General features: G+C 37.9%; 1 protein-coding gene across 1 annotated transcript; it reads right to left on the reverse strand.

Annotated features, from left to right (window-relative positions):
- Window positions 1–17,763: 17,763 nt before the first annotated feature.
- Window positions 17,764–19,166, reverse strand: LOC133755696 (syntenin-1-like). The gene has a single exon (XM_062185726.1). It carries the CDS (start codon window positions 19,097–19,099, stop codon window positions 18,203–18,205), a length of 897 nt encoding a protein of 298 aa, XP_062041710.1. The 5' UTR covers window positions 19,100–19,166; the 3' UTR covers window positions 17,764–18,202.
- Window positions 19,167–24,483: the final 5,317 nt, after the last annotated feature.

Raw genomic sequence — 24,483 nt, forward strand, 5'->3', positions numbered from 1 at the left:
ATCATCTTTGTTTGCCACAGTTCCTCTAGCTTTCTCCCTAGAAAATACGAATGTGTAGACCTGGTGTCCCCATGATGAACCAATTAGTGTTTCAACAGTAGGAAATTAAATGTTTCCTGACAAAAACGTTCAAAACAATACAATCCATCGATAATATCCAGAAAACACAAACAAGAGGCTTTCACAATATTTCGGATTGAGTTAGCCAAAACGCAACCGGATATTTCAGGTTTCATCCAGTCATATCCGGACAAACTGGTGTGGAATTTGTATGCAATGGACCGAGAAAATCACCCTAAATTGGTTTGGAGAGAAGCAGTCTTTTCATTAGGCAAGTGCACAAATTGTCATATATACAAATAGAAGTATCATGTTTTTTGGCCACAGTTCCGCTAGCTTTCTCCCTAGAAAATATGAATGTGTAGAGCTGGTGTCCCCATGATGAACCAATTTGTGTTTCAATGGTACAAAATTAAATGTTCCCTGATTAAAACATTCAAAACAATAAAGTCCATTGATAATATCCAGAAAACACAAACACAAAGGCTTTCAAAATATTTCGGATTATGTTAGCCAAAACACAACCGGATATTTCTGGTTTCATCTAGTCATATCCTGACAAACTGGTGTGGATTTCGTATGCAATGTACCGAGTAAATCACAGTAAATTTGTTTTGGAGAATAGCAAAGCTTTTTCGTTACGCAAGTGCGTAAAATGTCATCTATGCAAACAGAAATATCATGTTTGTTTGCCGCACATCCTCTAACTTTCTCCCTAGAAAATACGAATGTGTAGTGCTTGTGTCCACATGATGAACCAATTTGTGTTTCTATGGTACAAAAATAAATGTTCTCTGATACAAATATTGAAAACAAAAAGTCCATCGATAATATCCAGAATACACAAACACAGAGGCTTTCACAATATTTTGGATTGAATTAGCCAAAACACAACCGGATATTTCTGGTTTCATCTAGTCATATCCTGACAAACTGGTGTGCAATTCGTATGCAATGGACCGAGATAATCACAGTAAAAATATTTTTGGGGGAAAGCAAAGTCTTTTCGTTAGGCATGTGCATAAACTGTCATCTATACAAACAGAAATATCATGTTTGTTTGCCGCAGTTCCTCTAGCTTTCTCCCTAGAAATTTTGAATGTGTAGAGCTGGTGTCCACATGATGAACCAATTCGTGTTTCTATGGTAGAAAAATAAATATTCTCTGCCGGCGCCGCGGCTCCCTAGGCTAATCCTCCGCCTTGCGGCGCCGGCACACCAGGTTCTAGTCCCGGTCGGTGCACCAGTCCTGTCCCGGTTGCCACTCTTCCAGGCCAGCTCTCTGCTGTGGCCAGGGAGTGCAGTGGAGGATGGCCCAAGTCCTTGGGCCCTGCACCCCATGGGAGACCATGAGAAGCACCTGGCATCTGCCATCGGATCGGTGCGGGCTGCCGGCCACAGCGCGCCTACCGCGGCGGCCATTGGAGGGTGAACCAATGGCAGAGGAAGACCTTTCTCTCTGTCTCTCTCTCTCACTGTCCACTCTGCCTGGCGGGAGCCAGCTGGGCGGCGGAAGCGGAGCCGTGTGCGGCGGGAGCCAGCCGGGCGGCGGAAGCGGAGCCGTGTGCGGCGGGAGCCAGCCGGGCGGCGGAAGCGGAGCCGTGTGCGGCGGGAGCCAGCCGGGCGGCGGAAGCGGAGCCGTGTGCGGCGGGAGCCAGCCGGGCGGCAGAAGCGGAGCCGTGTGCGGCGGGAGCCATGTGCGGCGGGAGCCATGTGCGGCGGGAGCCGTGCCACAGAATCTCGCCAGCACGGGAACCAACGGAGGAGGGTAAGACCTCAGAAACCCAAGACATTGAGGGGGGAGGGAAACAGAGGCCTCACCCTTCACTCAACAAGAAAAACAAAGAGCACTGCAATTTTACATATCTAAAGCGCAGCCAAACTCAGTAACTTTAGCAAAACTGGAGAACACATTGAGGGCTGAATAAACTCTTGGTGTGGTCCCAGAGGTAGATCAAACGAATACTCACAGAGGCCAGATTTCAACTACCCTCAACTCCACTCCCAACTGAGTAAAAAAAAAAAAAAAACACCATAAATTATTTCCAACATGCCAAACAATAAACATAGAAGCCGAGGTAACAAAAGCAAGGAAGACACTATGACGCCCCCAAATGAGAAAGACACGCGAAAGCAAGATTATGAAGATGAAGAGATAGAGGAAATGCAAGAAGCAGATCTCAAAAAAGTGATAGGAACATTAAGAAATTCACAAAAACAAATTCTTGAACTACAGAAATCCTTAATGGACAAGATAGAAAATATCTCCCGTGAAAATGAAATATTAAGGAGAAATCAAAATGAAATGAAAAAACTAGTAGAACATAAAACTGAGATAATGACAAAAAACCTCAATGAAATGAAGAACTCAATAGATCAAATGGCAAACATACTAGAGAGCCTTAAAAACAGAATGGGTGAAGCAGAAGAGAGAATATCGGAATTAGAAGACAGAGAACAGGAAAGAAAACAGTCAAATCAAAGAAAAGAAGAAGAAATCAGAAATCTAAAAAACACTGTCAGGAATCTACAGGATACTATTAAAAAACCCAACATTCGGGTTCTAGGAGTTCCTGAAGGCATGGAAAGGGAGAAAGGATTAGAAGGCCTTTTTAGTGAGATACTAGCAGAAAATTTCCCAGGTTTGGAGAAGGACAGAGACATCCTAGTACAGGAAGCTCATAGAACCCCTAATAAACATGACCAAAAGAGATCCTCACCACGACACGTCGTAATCAAATTTACCACAGTGAAACACAAAGAAAAGATCCTAAAATGTGCAAGAGAGAAACGCCAGATTACTCTCAGAGGATCTCCAATTAGACTTACAGCTGACTTCTCATCAGAAACCCTACAAGCCAGGAGAGAATGGCAAGATATAGCCCAGGTACTAAGAGAGAAAAACTGCCAACCCAGAATATTATATCCTGCAAAGCTCTCATTTGTGAATGAAGGTGAAATAAAGACCTTTCACAGCAAACAGAAACTGAAAGAATTTGTCACCACTCGTCCAGCCCTGCAAAAGATGCTTAAAGATGTATTACATACAGAAACACAGAAACACGGTAGCCAATATGAAGGAAGGTAAAGGAAGGAAACCTCACAACAAAAGAACACAGGAATCTCAAACCAGATATCAGAAAATATCTTTGGCAAATGGCAGGGCAAAGTTACTCCTTCTCAATAGTAACATTGAATGTTAATGGCTTGAACTGTCCAGTTAAAAGACACCGATTGGCGGATTGGGTTAAGGAACAAAACCCATCTTTTTGCTGCTTACAAGAAACTCATCTTTCCAACAATGATCCATACAGACTGAAAGTGAAAGGCTGGAAAAAGATATACCATGCCAACAGAAATGAAAAAAGAGCAGGCGTAGCCATCTTAATATCGGACAACATAAACTTTACCATAAAAACTGTCAGGAGAGACAAAGAGGGACACTATTTAATGATTAAGGGATCCATTCAACAGGAAGATATAACAACTATGAATGTATATGCACCTAATCACAGGGCACCAGCTTATTTAAAAGACTTGTTAAGGGACTTAAAGGGAGACTTAGACCCCAATACAATAGTACTGGGGGACTTCAATACTCCACTCTCAGAGATAGACAGATCATCAGGACAGAAGATCAACAAGGATACAGCAGATTTAAATGACACTATAGCTCAAATGGATCTAACAGATATCTACAGAACATTTCATCCTACATCTAAGGACTTTACATTCTTCTCAGCAGTATATGGAACCTTCTCTAGGATTGACCACATACTAGGCCATAAAGCAAGTCTCAGCAAATTCAAAAGAATTAGAATCATACCATGCAGCTTCTCAGACCACAAAGGAATCAAATTGGATATTAGCAACTCGGGAATCCCCAGAGCACGTGCAAACACATGGAGATTGAACAAGATGCTCCTGAATGAACAATGGGTCATAGAAGAAATTAAAAGAGAAATCAAAAATTTTCTGGAAGTAAATGAGGATAACAACACAACATACCAAAACCTCTGGGATACAACAAAAGCAGTGTTAAGAGGAAAGTTTATATCAATAGGTGCCTACATCAAGAAATTGGAGAGGCACCAAATAGATGAGCTTTCAACTCATCTCAAGGATCTAGAAAATCTGCAGCAAACCAAACCCAAACCCAGTAGAAGAAGGGAAATAATTAAAATCAAAGAAGAAATCAACAGGATTGAATCCAAAAAAACATTACAAAAAATCAGCCAAACGAGGAGCTGGTTTTTTGAAAAAATAAACAAAATTGACACCCCATTGGCCCAACTCACTAAAAAAAGAAGAGAAAAGACCCAAATCAATAGGATCAGAGATGAAAAAGGAAACATAACAACAGACACCACAGAAATAAAAATAATCATCAGAAATTACTACAAGGACTTGTATGCCAGCAAACAGGGAAATCTATCAGAAATGGACAGATTCTTGGACACATACAACCTACCTAAATTGAGCCAGGAAGACATAGGAAACCTAAACAGACCCATAACTGACACAGAAATTGAAACAGTAATAAAGGCCCTCCCAACAAAGAACCAGATGGATTCACCGCTGAGTTCTACCAGACATTTAGAGAAGAACTAACTCCAATGCTTCTCAAACTATTCAGAGCAATCGAAAAAGAAGGAATTCTCCCAAATTCTTTCTATGAAGCCAGCATCACCTTAATTCCTAAGCCGGAAAAAGATACAGCATTGAAAGAGAATTACAAACCAATATCCCTGATGAACATAGATGCAAAAATCCTCAATAAAATTCTGGCCAATAGACGCAGAGAAAGCATTTGATAAAATACAACACCCTTTCATGATGAAAACTCTAAGCAAACTGGGTATGGAAGGAACATTCCTCAATACAATCAAAGCAATATATGAAAAACCCACGGCCAACATCCTATTGAATGGGGAAAAGTTGGAAGCATTTCCGCTGAGATCTGGTACCAGACAGGGATGCCCACTCTCACCACTGCTATTCAATATAGTTCTGGAAGTTTTAGCTAGAGCTATTAGGCAAGAAAAAGAAATTAAAGGGATACAAATCGGGAAGGAAGAACTCAAACTATCCCTCTTTGCAGATGATATGATTCTTTATTTAGGGGACCCAAAGATCTCTACTAAGAGACTATTGGAACTCATCGAAGAGTTTGGCAAAGTAGCAGGATATAAAATCAATCCACAAAAATCAACAGCCTTTGTATACACAGGCAATGCCACGACTGAGGAAGAACTTCTAAAATCAATCCCATTCACAATAGCCACAAAAACAATCAAATACCTTGGAATAAACTTAACCAAGGATGTTAAAGAACTCTATGATGAAAACTACAAAACCTTACAGAAAGAAATAGAAGAGGATACCAAAAAATGGAGAAATCTTCCATGCTCATGGATTGGAAGAATCAATATCATCAAAATGTCTATTCTCCCAAAAGCAATTTATACATTCAATGCAATACCAATCAAGATACCGAAGACATTCTTCTCAGATCTGGAAAAAATGATACTGAAATTCATATGGAGACACAGAAGACCTCGAATAGCCAAAGCTATCTTGTACAACAAAAACAAAGCCGGAGGCATCACAATACCTGATTTTAGGACATACTACAGGGCAGTTGTTACCAAAACAGCATGGTACTGGTACAGAAACAGATGGATAGACCAATGGAACAGAATAGAAACACCAGAAATCAATCCAAACATCTACAGCCATCTTATATTTGATCAAAGATCCAAAACTAATCCCTGGAATAAGGACAGTCTATTCAATAAATGGTGCTGGGAAAACTGGATTTCCATATGCAGAAGCTTGAAGCAAGACCCATACTTTTCACCTTACACAAAAATTCACTCAACGTGGATTAAAGACTTAAATCTATGGCCCGAAACCATCAAATTAGTAGAGAGCATTGGAGAAACCCTGCAAGATATAGGTACAGGCAAAGACTTTTTGGAAAAGACCCCAGGAGCACAGGCAGTCAAAACCAAAATTAACATATGGGATTGCATCAAATTGAGAAGTTTCTGTACTTCGAAAGAAACAGTCAGGAAAGTGAAGAGGCAACCGACAGAATGGGAGAAAATATTTGCAAACTATACTACAGATAAAGGGTTGATAACCAGAATCTACAAAGAAATCAAGAAAATCCACAACAACAGAAGAAACAACCCACTGAAGAGATGGGCCAAGGACCTCAATAGACACTTTTCAAAAGAAGAAATCCAAATGGCCAACAGACACATGAAAAAATGTTCAAGATCACTAGCAATCAGAGAAATGCAAATCAAAACCACAATGAGGTTTCACCTCACCCCGGTGAGAATGGCTCACATCCAGAAATCTACCAACAATAGATGCTGGAGAGGATGTGGGGAAAAAGGGACACTAACCCACTGTTGGTGGGAATGCAAACTGGTTAAGCCATTATGGAAGTCAGTCTGGAGATTCCTCAGAAACCTGAACATAACCCTACCATACAACCCAGCCATCCCACTCCTTGGAATTTACCCAAAGGAAATTAATTTGGCTAATAAAAAAGCCATCTGCACATTAATGTTTATTGCAGCTCAATTCACAATAGCTAAGACCTGGAACCAACCCAAATGCCCATCAACAGTAGACTGGATAAAGAAATTATGGGACATGTACTCCATAGAATACTATACAGCAATAAGGAACAATGAAACCCAGTCATTTGAAACAAGATGGAGGGATCTGGAAAACATCATGCTGAGTGAATTAAGCCAGTCCCAAAGAGACAAATATCATTTCTTTTCCCTGATCGGCGACAACTAACTGAGCACCAAAGGGGAAACCTGCTGAAATGAAATGGACACTATAAGAAACAATGACCTGATCAGCTTAGGTCCTGACTCTAGATATAGAATGTAATACTTTATCCTTATACTTTGCGTTTCTGTGTGGGCACAAACTGATGAGCTCTTTACTAATGATATACTGAAGTGATCTTCTGTATATAAAGAGAATTGGAAATGAAAAAAAAATAACAACCAGGTATTGAAGGGGAAATGGCATAGAAAGTTAATTAATTTGAAAAAGAAATCATGTGGGTTCTCTGTCTTTAATGTGCTGTACATTGCTATTTGATGCTATAATTAGTAATCCAATGGTAGTTTTTTTCACTTTGTAGTGCTATATGGGCAAAATGTTGAAAACTTTACCTAATATATACTAAGCTGATCTTCTGTATACAAAGAGAATTGAAAATGAATCCTTACATGAATGGAAGGGGAGAGGGAGCAGGAGAGGGGAGGGTTGCGGGAGGGAGGGATGTTACGGGAGGGGGGAAGCCATTGTAACCCATAAGCTGTACTTTGGAAATTTATATTCATTAAATAAAAGTAAAAAATAAAAAATAAAAAATAAATGTTCTCTGATACAAATATTCAAAACAATAAAGTCCATCGATAATATCCAGAAACACAAACACAGGGGCTGTAGCAAAATTTTGGATTGAGTTAGCCAAAACACAATCGGATATTTATGGTTTCATCCAGTCATATCCGGACAAACTGGTGTGGAATTCGTATGCAATGGACCGAGAAAATCACAGTAAAAATGGTTTTGGAGAAAAGCAAAGTCTTTATGTTAGGCAAGTGCATAAAATGTCATCTATACAAACAGAAATATCATGTTTGTTTGCCGCAGTTCCTCTAGCTTTTTCCCTAGAAAGTACGAATGTGTAGAGCTGGTGTTCCCATGATGAAGCAATTAGTGTTTCAACGGAACAAAATGAAATGTTCCCTGATAAAAATATTCAAAACAATAAAGACCATCGATAATATCCAGTGCCACTGCTTTCTCCCTAGAAAATACGAATGTGTAGAGCTGGTTTATTGATGTGGAACCAATTACTGTATCCAAACTCAAAAGAAAAAGTTGCCCGATAAAAAACATTCAATACAATAAAGTCCATTGATAATATCCAGAAAACACAAACACAGAGGCTGTAGCAATATCTGGGATTGAGTTAGACAAAACAAAACTGGATATTTCCGGTTTCATCCAGTCATATCGGACAAACTGTTGTGGAATTCTTATGCAATGTATCGTGAAAATCACAGTAAAAATGGTTTTGGAGAAAAGCAAAGTCTTTTTGTTAGGCAAGTGCATAAAATGTCATCTACACATACATAAATATCATGTTTGCCACAGTTCATCTAGCTTTCTCCCAAAAAATACGAATGTTTAGAGCTGGTGTCCCCATGATGAACCTATTAGTGTTTCTACAGTACAAAATGAAATATTCCCTGAAAAAATATTGAAAACAATAAAGTACGTCGATAATATCACGAAAACACAACCACAGAGGCTTTCACAATATTTTGGATTGAGTTAGCCAAAACACAACCGGATATTTCCGGTTTCATCCAGTCATATCCAGACAAAGTGGTTTGGAATTCGTATGCAATGGATCGAGAAAATCACAGTAAAAAGGGTTTTGGAGAAAAGCAAACTCTTTTCGTTAGGCAAGTGCATACAATGTCATCTAGACAAACAGAATTATGTTTGTTTGCAGCATTTCCTCTAGCTATCTCGTTAGAAATTATGAATGTGTAGAGCTGGTGTCTCCATGTGGAACTTAGTAGTGTATCCATGCACAATATTAAATGTTCCCTAATAAAAAACATTCAAAACAATAAAGCGCATGGATAATATCAGGAAAACACAAACACAGAGGCTGTAGCAATATCTGGGATTGAGTTAGCCAAAACAAAACTAGATATTTCCGTTTCCATACAGTCATATCCGCAGAAAATGGTGTGGATTTCGTATGCAATGGAATGAGAAAATCACAGTAAAAATGCTTTGGAGAAAAGCAAAGTCTTTTCGTTAGGCAAGAGCATAATATGTCATCTAGAGAAATAGAAATATCATGTTTGTTTACTGCAGTTCCTCTAGTTTCTCCCTAGAAAATACGAATGTGCAGTGCTGGTGTCCCCAAATGGAACCAATTAGTGTTTCTACGGTACAAAATAAAATGTTAGCCGATAAAAAACATTCAAAAGAGTAAAGTCCGTTGATAATATCCAGAAAACACAAACACAGAGGCTGTAGCAATATATGGGATTGAGTTAGCCAAAACACAAACGGATATTTCCGGTTTCATCCAGTCATATGCCGAGAAAGTCGTTTGGAATTCATATGCAATTGACCGAGAAAATCACTGTAAAAATGGTTTTGGAGAAAAGCAAAGTCTTTTCATTAGGCAAGTGCATAAAATGCCATCTATACAAAAGAAATATCATGTTTGTTTGCCGCAGTTCATCGAGCTTTCTCCCTAAAAATACAAATGTGTAGAGCTGGTGTCCCCATGATGAACCAATTAGTGTTTAACGGTACAAAATGAAAGGTTCCCTAATAAAAAATTCAAAACCATAAAGTCAATTGATAATATCCAGAAAACACAAACACAGAGGCTGTAGCAATATCTGGGATTGAGTTAGCCAAAACACAAACGGATATTTCCCATTTCCTCCAGTCATATCCGGAGAAACTGGTGTGGAATTCGTATGCAATTGACCGAGAAAATCAGAGTAGAAATGGTTTTGGAGAAAAGCAAAGTCTTTTCGTTAGGCAAGTGCATAAAATGTCATCTAGAGAAACAGAAATATCATGTTTGTTTGCCACAGTTCCTCTACCTTTCTCCCTAGAAAATACGAATGCGTAGAGCTGGAGTTCCCATGATGAAGCAATTAGTGTTTCAACAGTACAAAATGAAATGTTCCCTGAAAAAAACATTCAAACAATAAAGTCCATTGATAATATCCAGAAAACCTAAACAAAGAGGCTTTTACAATGTTTCGGATTGAGTTAGCCAAAACAAAACCAAATATTTCTGGTTTCATCCAGTCATATACGCACAAACTGGTGTGGAATTCGTAAGCAATGGACCAAGAAAATCACAGTAAAAATGGGTTTGGAGAAAAGCAAAGACTTTTCTTTACAAGTGCATAAAATATCATCTATACAAACATATATCTCGTTTATTTGCCGCAGTTCCTCTAGCTTTCTCCCTAGAAAATACGAATGTGTAGAGCTGGTGTCTCCTTGTGGAAACAATTAGTGCTTCCAAGCAGAAAATGAAATGTTCCCTGATAAAAAATTCAAAACCATAAAGTCCATCGATAACATCCAGAATACACAAACACAGAGGCTTTCACTATATTTCGGATTGAGTTAGCCAAAACACAACCTGATATTTCTGGTTTCATCCAGTCATATCCGGACAAAGTGGTGTGGAATTCGTACACAATGGCCCAAGAAAATCACAGTACAAATGGTTTTGGAGAAAAGCAATGTCTTTTCATTAGGCAAGTGCATAAAAAGTCATCTATACAAACAGAAATATCATGTTTGTCTGCCGCAGTTCCTCTAGCTTTCTCCCTAGAAAATACGAATGTGCAGTGCTGGTGTCCCCATGATGAACCAATTAGTGTTTCAACGGTATGAAATTAAATGTTCCCTGATAAAAAACATTCAAAACAATAAAGGCTGTGGATAATATCAGGAATGCACAAACACAGAGGCTGTAGCAATATCTGGGATTGAGTTAACCAAAACAAAACCAGATATTTCCAGTTTCATCCAGTCATATCTGGACAAAGTGTTGTGGAATTCCTATGCAATGGACCGAGAAAATCACAGTAAAAATGGTTTTGGGGAAAAGCAAAGACTTTTCATTAGGCAAGTACATAAAATGTCATCTATAGAAACAGAAATATCATGTTTGTTTGCCGCAATTCCTCTAGCTTTCTCCCTAGAAAATACGAATGTTTAGAGTTGGTGTTCCCCTGATGAATCAATTATTGTTTCCACGGTACAAAATTAAATGTTCCCTGAAAAAAACATTCAAAACGATAAGTCCTTTGATAATATCCAGAAAACAAAAACACGGAGGCTGTAGCAATATTTGGGATTGAGTTAGCCAAAACACAACCGGATATTTCTGGTTTCATCCAGTCATATCCGGACAAACTGGTGTGGAATTCGCATGCAATGGAATGAGAAAATCACAGTAAAAATGGGTTTGGAGAAAAGCAAAGCGTTTTTGATAGGCAAGTGTATAAAATGTCATCTATACAAACAGAAATATCATGTTTGTTTGCTGCATTTCCTCTAGCTTTCTCCCCAGAAAATATGAATGCGTAGAGCTGGTTTACCCATGATGAACCAAATAGTGTTTCTACGGTACAAAATTAAATGTTCCCTGCTAAAAACATTCAAAACAATAAAGTTATCATAATATCCAGAAAACACAAACACAGAGGCTTTCACAGTATTTCGGATTGAGTTAGCCAAAACACAACCGGATATTTCTGGTTTCATCCAGTCACATCCGGACAAAGTGGTGTGGAATTCATATGCATTGGACTGAGAAAATCACAGTAAAAATGGTTTTGGAGAAAAGCAAAGTCTTTATGTTAGGCAAGTGCATAAAATCACATTGATACAAACAGAAATATCATGTTTGTTTGCCGCAGTTCCTGTAGCATTCTCCCTAGAAAATACAAATTTGTAGTGCTGGTGTCTCCATGTGGAACCATTTAGTGTTTAAAGCACAAAATTAAATGTTCCCAGAAAAAAAAAAAACATTGAAAAATATAAAGTCCATGGATAATATCAGGAAAACCCAAACACAGAGGCTTTCACAACTTTTCGGATTGAGTTAGCCAAAACACATCCAGATATTTCTGGTTTCATCCAGTCATATCCGGACAAATGGTGTGGAATTCGTATTCAATGGACCGAGAAAATCACAGTAAAAATTGGTTGGAGAAAAGCAAAGTGTTTTCGTTAGGAAAGTGCATAAAATGTCAACCATACAAACAGAAATATCATGTTTGTTTGCCGCAGTTCCTCTAGATTTCTCCCTTGAAAATTCAAATATGTACAGCTGGTGTCTCCATGCAGAACCAATTAGTGTTTCCAAGCACAAAATTAAATGTTCCATGAAAAAAAAAACATTGAAAAATATGAAGTCCATGGATAATATCAGGAATATACAAACACAGAGGCTGTAGCAATATCTGTGATTGAGTTAGCCAAAACACAACATATATTTCTGGTTTCATCCAGTCATATCCGGACAAACTGGTGTGGAATTTGTATGAAATGGACCGAGAAAATCACAGTAAAAATGGTTTTGGAGAAAAGCAAATCTTTTCGTTAGGCAAGTAGATAAAATATCTTCGATACAAACAGAAATATCATGTTTGTTTGCCGCAATTCCTCCATGTGGAACGAATTAGTGTTTCGAAGCACAAAAAAAAAATGTTCCCCAAAAAAAATAATTCAAAAAAATAAACTCCGTGGATAATATCAGGAATAAACAAAACAGAGGCTGTAGCAATATCTGGGATTGAGTTAGCCAAAACACAACCGGATATTTACTAAACATCCAGACATTTCCGGACAAACTGGTGTGGAATTCCTATGCAATGGTCCGAGAAAATCACAGTAAAAATGGTTTTGGAGACAAGCAAAATCATTTCGTTAGCCAAGTGCATAAAATATCATCTATACAAACAGAAATATCATGTTTTTTTGCCGCAGTTCCTCTAGCTCTCTCCCTAGAAAATACGAATGTGTAGAGCTGGTGTCTCCATGTGGAAACAATTAGTGTTTCGCAGCACAAAATTAAATGTTCCCTGAAAAAAAATCATTCAAAACAATAAAGTCTGTGGATAATATCAGGAATAAACAAACACAGATGCGGTAACAATAGCTGGGATTGAGTTAGCCAAAACACAACTGGATATTTCCGGTTTCATCCCGTCATATCCGGACAAACTGGTGTGGAATTCCTATGCAATGGACCGAGAAAATCACAGTTAACATGGTTTTGAGACAAGCAAAATCTTTTCGTTAGCCAAGTGCATAAAATATCATCTATACAAACAGAAATATCATGTTTGTTTGCCTCAGTTCATCTAGCTTTCTCCATAGAAAATACAAATGTGTAGAGCTGGTGTCTCCATGTGGAACCAATGAGAGTTTCCAACCACAAAATTAAATGTTCCCTGAGAAAAAACATTCAAAACAATAAAGTCTGTGGATAATATCAGGAATACACAAACACAGAAGCTGTAACAATATCTGGGATTGAGTTAGCCAAAACAAAACCGGAGATTTCCGGTTTCACCCAGTCATATCTGGACAGTGCAGAATTCGTATGCAATGGCCCGAGAAAATCACAGTACAAACGGTTTTGAGAAAAGCAAAGTCTTTTTGTTAGACAAGTGCATAAAATGTCATCTATACAAACAGAAATATCATGTTTGTTTACCACAGTTCCTCTAGCTTTCTCTGTAGAAAATACGAATGTGTACATCTGGTGTCTCCATTTGGAACCAATTAGAGTTGCCAAGCACTAAATTAAATATTCCCTAATAAAAATATTCAAAACAATAAAGTCCGTTGGTAATATCAGGAATACACAAACTAGAGTCGGTAACAATATCTGGTGTTGAGTTAACCAAAACACAACCGGATATTTCTGGTTTCATCCAGTCATATCCGCACAAACTGGTGTGGAATTCGTATGCAATGGACCGAGAAAATCACTGAGAAAATGGTTTTGAAGAAAAGCAAAGTCTTTTCATTAGGAAAGTGCATAAAATGTCATCGATACAAACAGAAATATAATGTTTGTTTGTCGCAATTCTTCTAGCTTTCTCCCTAGAAAATACGAATGATTAGAGCTGGTGTCTCCATGTGGAACCAAATAGTGTTTCCAAGCACAAAATTAAAAGTTCCCTGATAAAAACATTCAAAACAATAAAGTCCATGGATAATATACAGAAAACACAAACACAGAGGCCGTAGCAATATTTCGGATTGAGATAGCCAAAACACAACCAGATATTTCTGGTTTCATGCAGTCATAACCCAACAAAGTGGTGTGGAATTCATATGCAATGCACAGAGAAAATCACAGTAAAATTGGTTCTGGAAAAAAGCAAAGTCTTTTCGTTAGGCAAGTGCATAAAATGTCATATTTTCAATGAGAAATATCATGTTTTTTTGCCGCAGTTCCTCTAGCTTTCTCCCTAGAAAATACGAATGTGTAGAGCTGGTGTCTCCATGTGGAACCAATTAGTGTTTCCAAGCACAAAATTAAATGTTCCCTGAGAAAAAAAATTCAAAACAATAAAGTCCGTGGATGATATCCGGAAAACACAAACACAGAGGCTGTAGCAATATCTGGGATTGAATTAGCCAAAACAAAACCGGATATTTCCGGTTTCATCCAATCATATCCGCACAAACGGGTGTGGAATTCGTATGCAATGGCCCGAGAAAATCACAGTACAAATGATTTTGGAGAAAAGCAAAGTCTTTTCGTTAGGCAAGTGCATAAAATGTCATCTAGCCAAACAGAAATATCATGTATGTTTGCAGCAGTCCCTCTAGCTTTGTCCCTAGAAAATACGAATGTGTAGAGCTGGTGTCTGCATGTGGAATTAATTAGTGTTTCCAAGCACAAAATTAAATGTTCCCTGACAAAAAACTTTGAAAAAAATAAAGTCCGTGGATAATATCAGGAATACACAAACACAGAGGCTGTCACAATATCTTGGATTGAGTTAGCCAACACAAAACCGGATATTTCCGGTTTTATCAAGTCATATCCAGACAAACTGTTGTGGAAATCCTATGCCATGGACCAAGAAAATCACAGTAAAAATGGTTTTGGAGAAAAGCAAAATCTTTTCGTTAGGCAAGTGTATGAATTGTCATCTATACAAACATAAATATCATGTTTCTTTGCCACAGTTCCTCTAGCTTTCTCCCAAGAAAATACGAATGTGTAGAGCTGGTGTCCCCATGATGAACCAATTAGTGTTTCTATGGTACAAAATTAAATGTTCCCTGATAAAAACATTCAAAACAATAAACTCCATTGATAATATCCAGAAAACACAAACATAGAGGCTGTAGCAATATTTCGGTTTCAGTTAGCCAAAACACAACCGGATATTTCTGGTTTCATCCAATCATATACGGACAAAGTCGTGTGGAATTCGTTTGCAATGGATCGATTAAATCACAATAAAAATGGTTTTGGAGAAAAGCAACATATTTTCATTAGGCAAGTGCATAAAATATCATCTAGACAAACAGAAATATCATGCTTCTTTGCCGCAGTTCTTCTAGCTTTCTCCCTAGAAAATACGAATGTGTCGAGATGGTGTCTCCATGTGGAACCAATTAGTGTTTCCAAGCACAAAATTAAATGTTCCCTGACAAAAAACTTAAAAAAAAATAAAGTCTGTGGATAATATCAGGAATACACTAACACAGAGGCTGTCGCAATATCTGGGATTGAGTTAGCCAACACAAAACCGGATATTTCTGGTTTCATGCAGTCATATCCGGACAAACTGTTGTGTAATTCCTATGCAATGGACCGAGAAAATCAAAGTAAACATGGTTTTGGAGAAAAGCAAAGTCGTTTCGTTAGGCAAGTGCATGAAATGTCATCTACACAAACATAAATATCATGTATGTTTGCCGCAGTTCCTCTAGCTTTCTCCCAAGAAAATACGAATGTGTAGAGCTGGTGTCCCCATGGTGAACCTATTAGTGTTTTTACCGTACAAAATTAAATGTTCCCTGATAAAAACATTCAAAACAATAAAGTCCATTGATAATATCCAGAAAACACAAACACAGAGGTTGTTAGCAATATTTCGGATTTAGTAAGCCAAAACACAATCGGATATTTCTGGTTTCAGTCAGCATATCCGGAGAAAGTCGTGTGGAATTCATATGAAATGGACCGAGAAAATCACAGTAAATATGGTTTTGGAGAAAAGCAAAGTCTTTTCGTTAGGCAAGTGCATAAAATGTCATCAATACAAACAGAAATATCCTGTTTGTTTGCCGCAGTTCCTCTAGCTTTCTCCTTAGAAAATACAAATATGTAGAGCTGGTGTCTCCATGTGGAACCAATTAGTGTTTCCAAGCACAAAATTAAATGTTCCCTGATAGAAAACATTCAAAACAATAAAATCTGTGGATAATATCCGGAAAACACAAACACAGAGGCTCTAGCAATATCTGGGATTGAGTTAGCCAAAACACAACTGGATATATCCGCTTTCATCCAGTCATATCCGCAAATCTGGTGTGGAATTCGTATGTAATGGACCGAGAAAATCACTGTGAAAATGGTTTTAAAGAAAAGCAAAATGTTTTCGTTAGGCAAGTGCATAAAAAGTCACGTATACAAACAGAAATAGCATGTTTGTTTGCCGCAGTTCCTCTAGCTTTCTCCCTACAAAATACAAATGTGTAGAGCTGGTGTTTCCATGAAGAACCAATTAGTGTTTCCCAGCACAAAATTAAATGTTCCCTGATAAAAACATTCAAAACAATAAAGTCCATCGATAATATCTGGAAAACACAAACACAGAGGCTGTCGCAACATGTGGGATTGAGTTAGCCAAAACACAGGCTGATATTTCTGGTTTCATCCAGTCGTATCCTGACAAAGTGGTGTGGAACTCGTATGCAATTGACACAGACAATCACAGTAAAAATGGTAGTGGAGAAAAGCAAAGTGTTTCCATTTAGCAAGTGCATAAAATGTCACCTATACAAACAGAAATATCATGTTTGTTTGCCGCAGTTCATCTAGCTTTCTCCCTAGAAAATACGAATGTGTAGAGCTGGTGTCTCCATGTGGAACCAATTAGTGTTTCCAAGCACAAAATTAAATGTTCCCTGAGAAAAAACATTCAAAATAATAAAGTCTGTCCATAATATCCAGAAGACACAAACACAGAGGCTGTCGCAACATGTGGGATTGAGTTAGCCAAACTACAACCGGATATTTCTGGTTTCATCCAGTCATATCTGGATAAAGTGGTGTGGAATTCATATGCAATGGACCAAGAAAATCACAGTAAAAATGGTTTTGGAGAAAAGCAAAGTCTTTACATTAGGCAAGTGCATAACATGTCATCTATACAAACCGAAATATCATGTTTGTTTTCCGCACTTCCTTTTTTTTTTCACTTTATACATGTTTAATTAGGATAGGCATAAACCAAAACAGAAAAAAAAATAAAGTGTCACTGTCACTTTGTTTGCAGGCAAGAGTCAGGAAATGGAACAAATTACCAGGAAAACATTTTTCCTAAGTAGGTAGGTTACATAATTTTAACATTCAGATGCCAAAATTAGTATTATTCTACTTAATCTACTAATGAAAAGAGGAATCAAAAGTTCATCCTGTTTCGTATAAGAAATTTTACATTAAATATATAGCGCTTTGTTTCTCAGGAAGCAGTACTGGCAACTTGGAGAAGATATTTCTGTTACATGATGACTAGAAAATGTCAAATACAACCAAGCAGCTATGCTATAGCTCAGAAAGTACTATTAACCTCTTTTGGGCTAGTGCACATTTCAGTTTAATACAGAACTACATCTTGAGTTTTAGGAAGGCAGCAATAATTATATTTTGGCTTTTGTTCTAGAGCTTAGCATAGTTAAGGCGACAGTTGAAGCATATTAGTGAAGGTAGTTAAAATTTAATGACAATCATCATAATCTCTTATAACCTACATAAACTGTATAATGCTTACATGGAATGAAACCAGCATTATCTAATTGGTGTTTACATACATACAGAGGGAGAAAAAAACCTACCAAAGGCAATCACTCTAAATGTACTATCACGTACTTGTTAAAAATGCAAATATACCATAGAACTAAAATGACGTGAAGAGCACTACTCATTACCTAGAAGAAAGGTAACTGGTTCTCATACAAAGCTAAGCTGGCATCAATCACCCTCGTCACAATGGCTTAGAAAAGCATCAGGTTTCCAGTAGAGAAACTATTCTAGGAAAGTCAGTCAATCTTGTGAAAGTTTCACAGCTGTAAAACCAGGCTAAGACTACAACGACCGTGAAATCTGAGGAGATCAGATGAACCAGTAGATTCCCAGCCATAACGTGAGACGGGAAGGTCCTCATGCAGCATATGCTCCCTGGCTCCGGGAAAGCTTCGTGTGCATAATACAGAAGTAGTTGAGAAAGGAAACTGGAGACGCTCAGCTGTTTCCATTGTGTCCTAACTGTTAAACTTCAGGGATGGTGTGATCCATCAGGCTTTTCATAATGCTTGGCGCCATCCGTTTAATAATATGTTCAAAGATAAAAGCAGGCATGATTGTGACGGTAACTACAGTCCCAGATGTTGATAGTATGTCTGCAATTTGAGAGTCCTTCAATCCAATGACGTTCTGGCCGTTGATCTCACAGATGTTATGTTCCGTGAGAAGACCGTTTCTGGCTGCAGAACTATCTTTCACCATGGATGTTACTTTCCCATTTTTAAAGATAAAGCCAACGTTTCCAGTACTGTCCTTATGCATAGTAATTGTCCGCTCAAAAGGCCTGTCACGAATGGTCATTGTGATCTTCTCTCCAAAAGCCTGTTTGAGCACCTTGTGAGCTTTATCAGAGCTCCAGCCTGCACAGTTTTCACCATTGATCTGGAGTACCTGGTCACCAAATCTCAAACCAACCAATGAGGCTGGAGAATTTGCCTGGACTAGCTGAACAAATATACCATTATCTATTGATTTAAGCCTGAGTCCAATTTTTCCATCTTGATCCTTACATAAAATGACTTGACGAATCCCTTGTTTAATTTCTGCTCTGCGAATCCCAACATCATTTCCAGTTACAGGAGCCACCATATAGTTCATACTGGAAGGTCTTGCTACCAACTGCCCCTGAAGTGGTGCTCCAGAGACCATCACCAGATTTGCATGTATTTCTTCTTCATTTAAACTCAGGCCCATGTATTGAGACAGTTCCGGATACAGTTTAGGATAAAGATTTCCATCTTGAGAGATGGGAGCAGAAGCTTCTGACAAAATTGCTGGGTTGGCAGGGTTTGCAGAAAAAGCAGTCTGAGCCTGAATTACTTTGTCTACCTTCAAGTCTTCAAGAGATGGATAGAGAGACATTTTTCCTGATTTATCTAGACCACAAGGACTCGCTCGCCGCTGCCGCCGCCTCGATCACAGCTAGCGACTTCCGAGACCGGAGAAAAGGAGAGCAGCACGCGTGCGAGGACCGCCCACCAGGCGCATCAAAGCACCGCCCCCCTGTGTTTTCCTCACTTCCTCTAGCTTTCTCCCTAGAAAATACGAATGTGTGGAGCTGGTGTCTCCATGTGGAAGCTGTTAGTGTTTCCAAGCACAAAATTAAATGTTCCCTTATAAAAAAAATTCAAAACAATAAAGTTTGTCAATAATATCCAGAAAACACAAACACAGACGCTGTCGCAATATGTGTGATTAAGTTAGCCAAAACAGAACCGGATATTTCTGGTTTCATCGAGTCATATCCATACAAAGTGGTGTGGAATTTGTATACAATGGACACAAATAATCACAGTAAAAATGGTTTTGAAGAAAAGCAAAGTCTTTCCGTTAGGCAAGTGCATAAAATGTCATCTATACAACAGAAATATCATGTTTGTTTCCTGCAGTTCCTTGAGCTTTCTCCCTAAAAATACAAATATGTAGAGCTGTTGTCTCCATGTGGAGTCAACTAGTGTTTCCCAGCACAAAATTAAATGTTCCTTGATAATAAACATTCAATAAAATAAAGTCCATCGATAATATCCAGAAAACACAAACACAGTGGCTCTCACAAAATGTGCCATTGAGTTAGCCGAAACACAACTGGATATTTCTGGTTTCATCCAGTCATATCCGGACAAAGTGGTGTGGAATTTGTATACAATACACACAGACAATCACAGTAAAAATGGTTTTGGAGAAAAGCAAAGTCTTTTTGTAAGGTAAGTGCATAAAATGTCACCTACACAAACAGAAATATCATGTTTGTTTGCCGCAGTTCCTCTAGCTTTCTCCCTATAAAATACGAATATGTAGAGCTGGTGCCTCAATGTGGAAACAATTAATGTTTCCAACCACAAATATAATGTTCCGATATAAAAAACATTCAAAACATGTGGGATTTTGTTAGCCAAAACACAATCGGATATTTCTGGTTTCATCCAGTCATATCCTGACAAAGTGATGTGGAATTTTTATGCAATCAACCGGGAACATCTCAGTAAAAATGTTTTTGAAGAAAAGCAAAGTATTTCCGTTAGGCAAATGCATAAAATGTCACCTATACAAACAGAAATATCATGTTGTTTGCCGCAGTTCCTCTTGCTTTGTCCCTACAAAATACGAATGTGTAGAGCTGGTGTCTCCATGTGGAACCAAATAGTGTTTCCAAGCAGAAAATTAAATGTTCCTTGATAATAAACATTCAATAAAATAAAGTCCTTCGAAAAAATCCAGAAAACACAAACACAGTGGCTCTCGCAAAATGTGGGATTGAGTTAGCCAAAACACAACTGGGTATTTCTGGTTTCATCCAGTCATATCCGGACAAAGTGGTGTGGAATTTGTATACAATGGACACAAAGACAATCACAGTAAAAATGGTTTTGGAGAAAAGCAAAGTCTTTTTGTTAGGCAAGTGCATAAAATGTCATCTACACAAACAGAACTATCATCTTTGTTAGCAGCAGTTCCTCTAGCTTTCTCCCTATAAAATACGAATATGTAGAGCTGGTGCCTCAATGTGGAAACAATTAGTGTTTCCAACCACAAATATAATGTTCCGATATAAAAAACATTCAAAACAATAAAATCCGTCGATAATAACCAGAAAACAAACACAGAGTCTGTCGCAATATGTGCGATTGAGTTATCCAAAACACACCCGGATATTTCCGGTTTCATCCAGTCATATCTGGTCAAAGTGGTGTGGAATTCCTATGCAATGGACCGGGAACATCACCGTAAATATGGTTTTTGAGGAAAGCAATGTCTTTTCGTTAGGAATGTGCATAAAATGTCATGTGTACAAACAGAAATATCATGTTTGCCGCAGTTCCTCTAGCTTTCTCCCTAGAAAATACGAATGTGCGGAGCTGGTGTCTCCATGTGGAAACAATTAGTGTTTCCAACCGCAAAATTCAATGTTCCCTGATAAAAAACTTTCAAAACAATAAAGTCCGTCGATAATAACCAGAAAACACAAACTCAGATGCTTACAAAATATTTGCTATTCAGTTAACCAAAACACAGCTAGATATTTCTGGTCTCATCCACTTATATCTCCGCAAGTGGTCTGGAATTTGTATGCAATGGATCGAGAAAATAACAGTAAAAATGGTTTTGGAGAAAAGCAATGTCTTTTCGTTAGGCAAGTGCATAAAATGACATCTAAACAAACAGAAATATCATGTATGTTTGCATCAGTTCCTCTAGCTTTCTCGCTAGAAAATACGAATGTGTAGAGCAGGTTTCTCCATTTGGAGACAATTAGTGTTTCCCAGCACAAAATTAAATGACCCCTGATAAAAAACATTCAAAAAAATAACGTCCATCGATAATATCCAGAAATCACAAACACAGAGTCTATAGCAAAATCTGGGATTGAGTTAGCCAAAACACAACCGGATATTTCTGGTTTCATCCATTCATATCCAAACAAAATGGTTTGGAATTCATATGAAATGGACCAAGAAAATCATAGTAACAATGGTTTTGGAAAAAAGCAAACTCATTTCGTTAGACAAGTGCATCAAATGCCATGTACACAAACAGAAATATCATGTTTGTTTGACCCAGTTCCTCTAGATTGTCCCAAGAAAACACGAATGTTTACAGCTGGAGTCTCCATGTGGAAACAATTAGTGTTTCCCAGCATAAAAATAATGTTCACTGATAAAAAACATTCAAAACAATAAAGGCCATCGATGATATCCAGAAAACACAAACTGAAATACTTTCACAATATCTGGGATTGAGTTAGCCAAAACACAACCGGATATTTCTGGTTTCATCCACTCATATCCTCACAATGTCATGTGGAATTTGTATGCAATGGACCGAAATAATCACAGGAAAATTGGTTTTGGAGAAAAGCAAAGTCTTTTCATTAGGCAAGTGCATAAAATGTCATTTATACAAACAGAAATACCATGTTTGTTTGCCGCAATTTCTCTAGCTTTCTAACTAGAATATACAAATGTGTAGAGTTTGTGTCTCCATGTTGAACCAATTAGTGTTTCCCAGCACAAAGTTAAATGTTCCCTGATAAAAAACAATCAAAACAATAAAGTCCCTCTATAATATCCAGAAATGATAAAAACAGAGGCTGTCACAATATTTCAGATTGAGTTAGCCAAAACACAACCGGATATTTCTGGTTTCATCCTGTCATATCCAAGCAAAGTGGTGTGGCATTCGTATGCAATGGACCGAAAAAGATCACAGCACAAACATTTTTGGAGAAAAGCAAAGTCCTTTCTTTAGGCAAGTGCATAAAATGTGCACTATACAATCAGAAATATCATGTTTGTTTGCCGCAGATCCCCTAGCTTTCTCCCTAGAAAATACAAATGTATAGAGCTGGTGTCTCCATGTTGAACCAACTATTGTTTACCAGCAGAAAATTAAATGTTCCCTGATTAAAAACATTCCAAACAATAAATTCCATCGATAATACCCTGAAAACACAAACACAGAGACTTTCGCAATATCTCAAATTGAGTTAGGAAAACACAACCAGATATTTCTGGTTTCATCCAGTCATATCCGGACAAAGTGGTGTGACATTCATATAAAATGGACATAGACAATCACAGGAAAAATGGTTTTGGAGAATAGCAAAGTCTTTTCCTTAGGCAAGTGCATAAAAGCCATCTATAAAAACAGAAATACCATGTTTGTTTGCAGCAGTTGCTCTAGGTTTATCCCTAAAAAATACGAATGGGTAGAGCTGGTGTCTCCATGTGGAACCAAATTGTGTTTCCCAGCACTAAATTAAATATTCCCCCCAAAAAACATTCAAAACAATAAAGTCCATCGATAATATCCAGAAAACACAAACACAGAGGCTGTCTCAATATCTGGGATGGGGTTAGCCAAAACACAAAGGAATCTTTCTGGTTTCATCCAGTCATATCCGGACAAAGTTTTGTGGCGTTCGTATGCAAGGACTGAGAAAATCACAGTAAAATGATTTTGGAGAAAAGGAAAGTCTTTTCCTTAGGCAAGTGCATAAATTGTCATGTATACAAACAGAAATATCATGTTTCTTTGACGCATATCCTCTAGCTTTTCCATAGAAAATACGAATGTGTAGATCTGGTGTCTGCACATGGAACCAATTAGTGTTTCCAAGCACAAAAATAAATGTTCCCTTATAAAATACATTCAACACCATAAAGTCCGTTCATAATATCCGGAATACACAAAGAAAAAGGCTGTAGCTATATGTGGGATGGAGTTAGCCAAAATACATCCGGATATTTCTGATTTCATCCAGTCTTATCCAGGCAAAGGGGTGTGGCATTCGTATGCAATGTAGCAAGAAAATAAAAATACAAATGGTTTTGGAGTAAAGCAAAGTCTTTTCTTTAGGCAAGTGCATAAAAAGCCATCTATACAAACAGAAATACCATATTTGTTTGCCAAAGTTGCTCTAGGTTTATCCCTAAAAAATACGAATGTGTAGAGCTGGTGTCTCCATGTGGAACCAATTTGTGTTTCCCAGCACTAAATTAAATATTCCCCAAGAAAAACATTCAAAACAATAAAGTCCATCGATAATATCCGGAAAACAGAAACACAGAGGCTGTCGCAATATCTGGGATGGGGTTAGCCAAAACACAAAGGAATCTTTCTGGTTTCATCCAGTCATATCCGGACAAAGTTGTGTGGCGTTCGTATGCAAGGACAGAGAAAAATCGCAGTGAAATGGTTTTGGAGAAAAGGAATGTCTTTTCCTTAGGCACGTGCATAAATTGTCATGTATACAAACAGAAATATCATGTTTCTTCGACGCACATCCTCTAGCTTTCTCCATAGAAAATATGAATGTATAGATCTGGTGTCTGCACATGGAACCAATTAGTTTTTCCAAGCACAAAAATAAATGTTCCCTTATAAAATACATTCAACACCATAAAGTCTGTTCATAATATCCGGAATACACAAAGAAAGAGGCTGTAGCTATATGTGGGATGGAGTTAGCCAAAACACATCCAGATATTTCTGATTTCAACCAGTCTTATCCGGGCAAAGGGGTGTGGCATTCGTATGCAATGGAGCAAGAAAATAAAAATACAAATGGTTTTAGAGAAAAGCAAAGTCTTTTCGTTAGGCAAGTGCATAAAATATCATCTATACAAACAGAAATATCATGTTTGTTTGCCGCAGTTCCTCTAGCTTTCTCCCTAGAAAATAGGAATGTGTAGAGGTGGTCTCTGCATTTGAAACCATTTTGTTTTTCAAGCACAAAATTAATTGTT

Source organism: Lepus europaeus, unplaced genomic scaffold (assembly GCF_033115175.1).
Source record: "Lepus europaeus isolate LE1 unplaced genomic scaffold, mLepTim1.pri SCAFFOLD_76, whole genome shotgun sequence".
Classification (NCBI taxonomy): Eukaryota; Metazoa; Chordata; class Mammalia; order Lagomorpha; family Leporidae; genus Lepus; species Lepus europaeus.

Excerpts from the sequence above, each read along its gene's own strand:
- LOC133755696 (XM_062185726.1), bottom strand. The coding sequence starts at position 19,099 with ATGTCTCTCTATCCATCTCTTGAAGACTTGAAGGTAGACAAAGTAATT.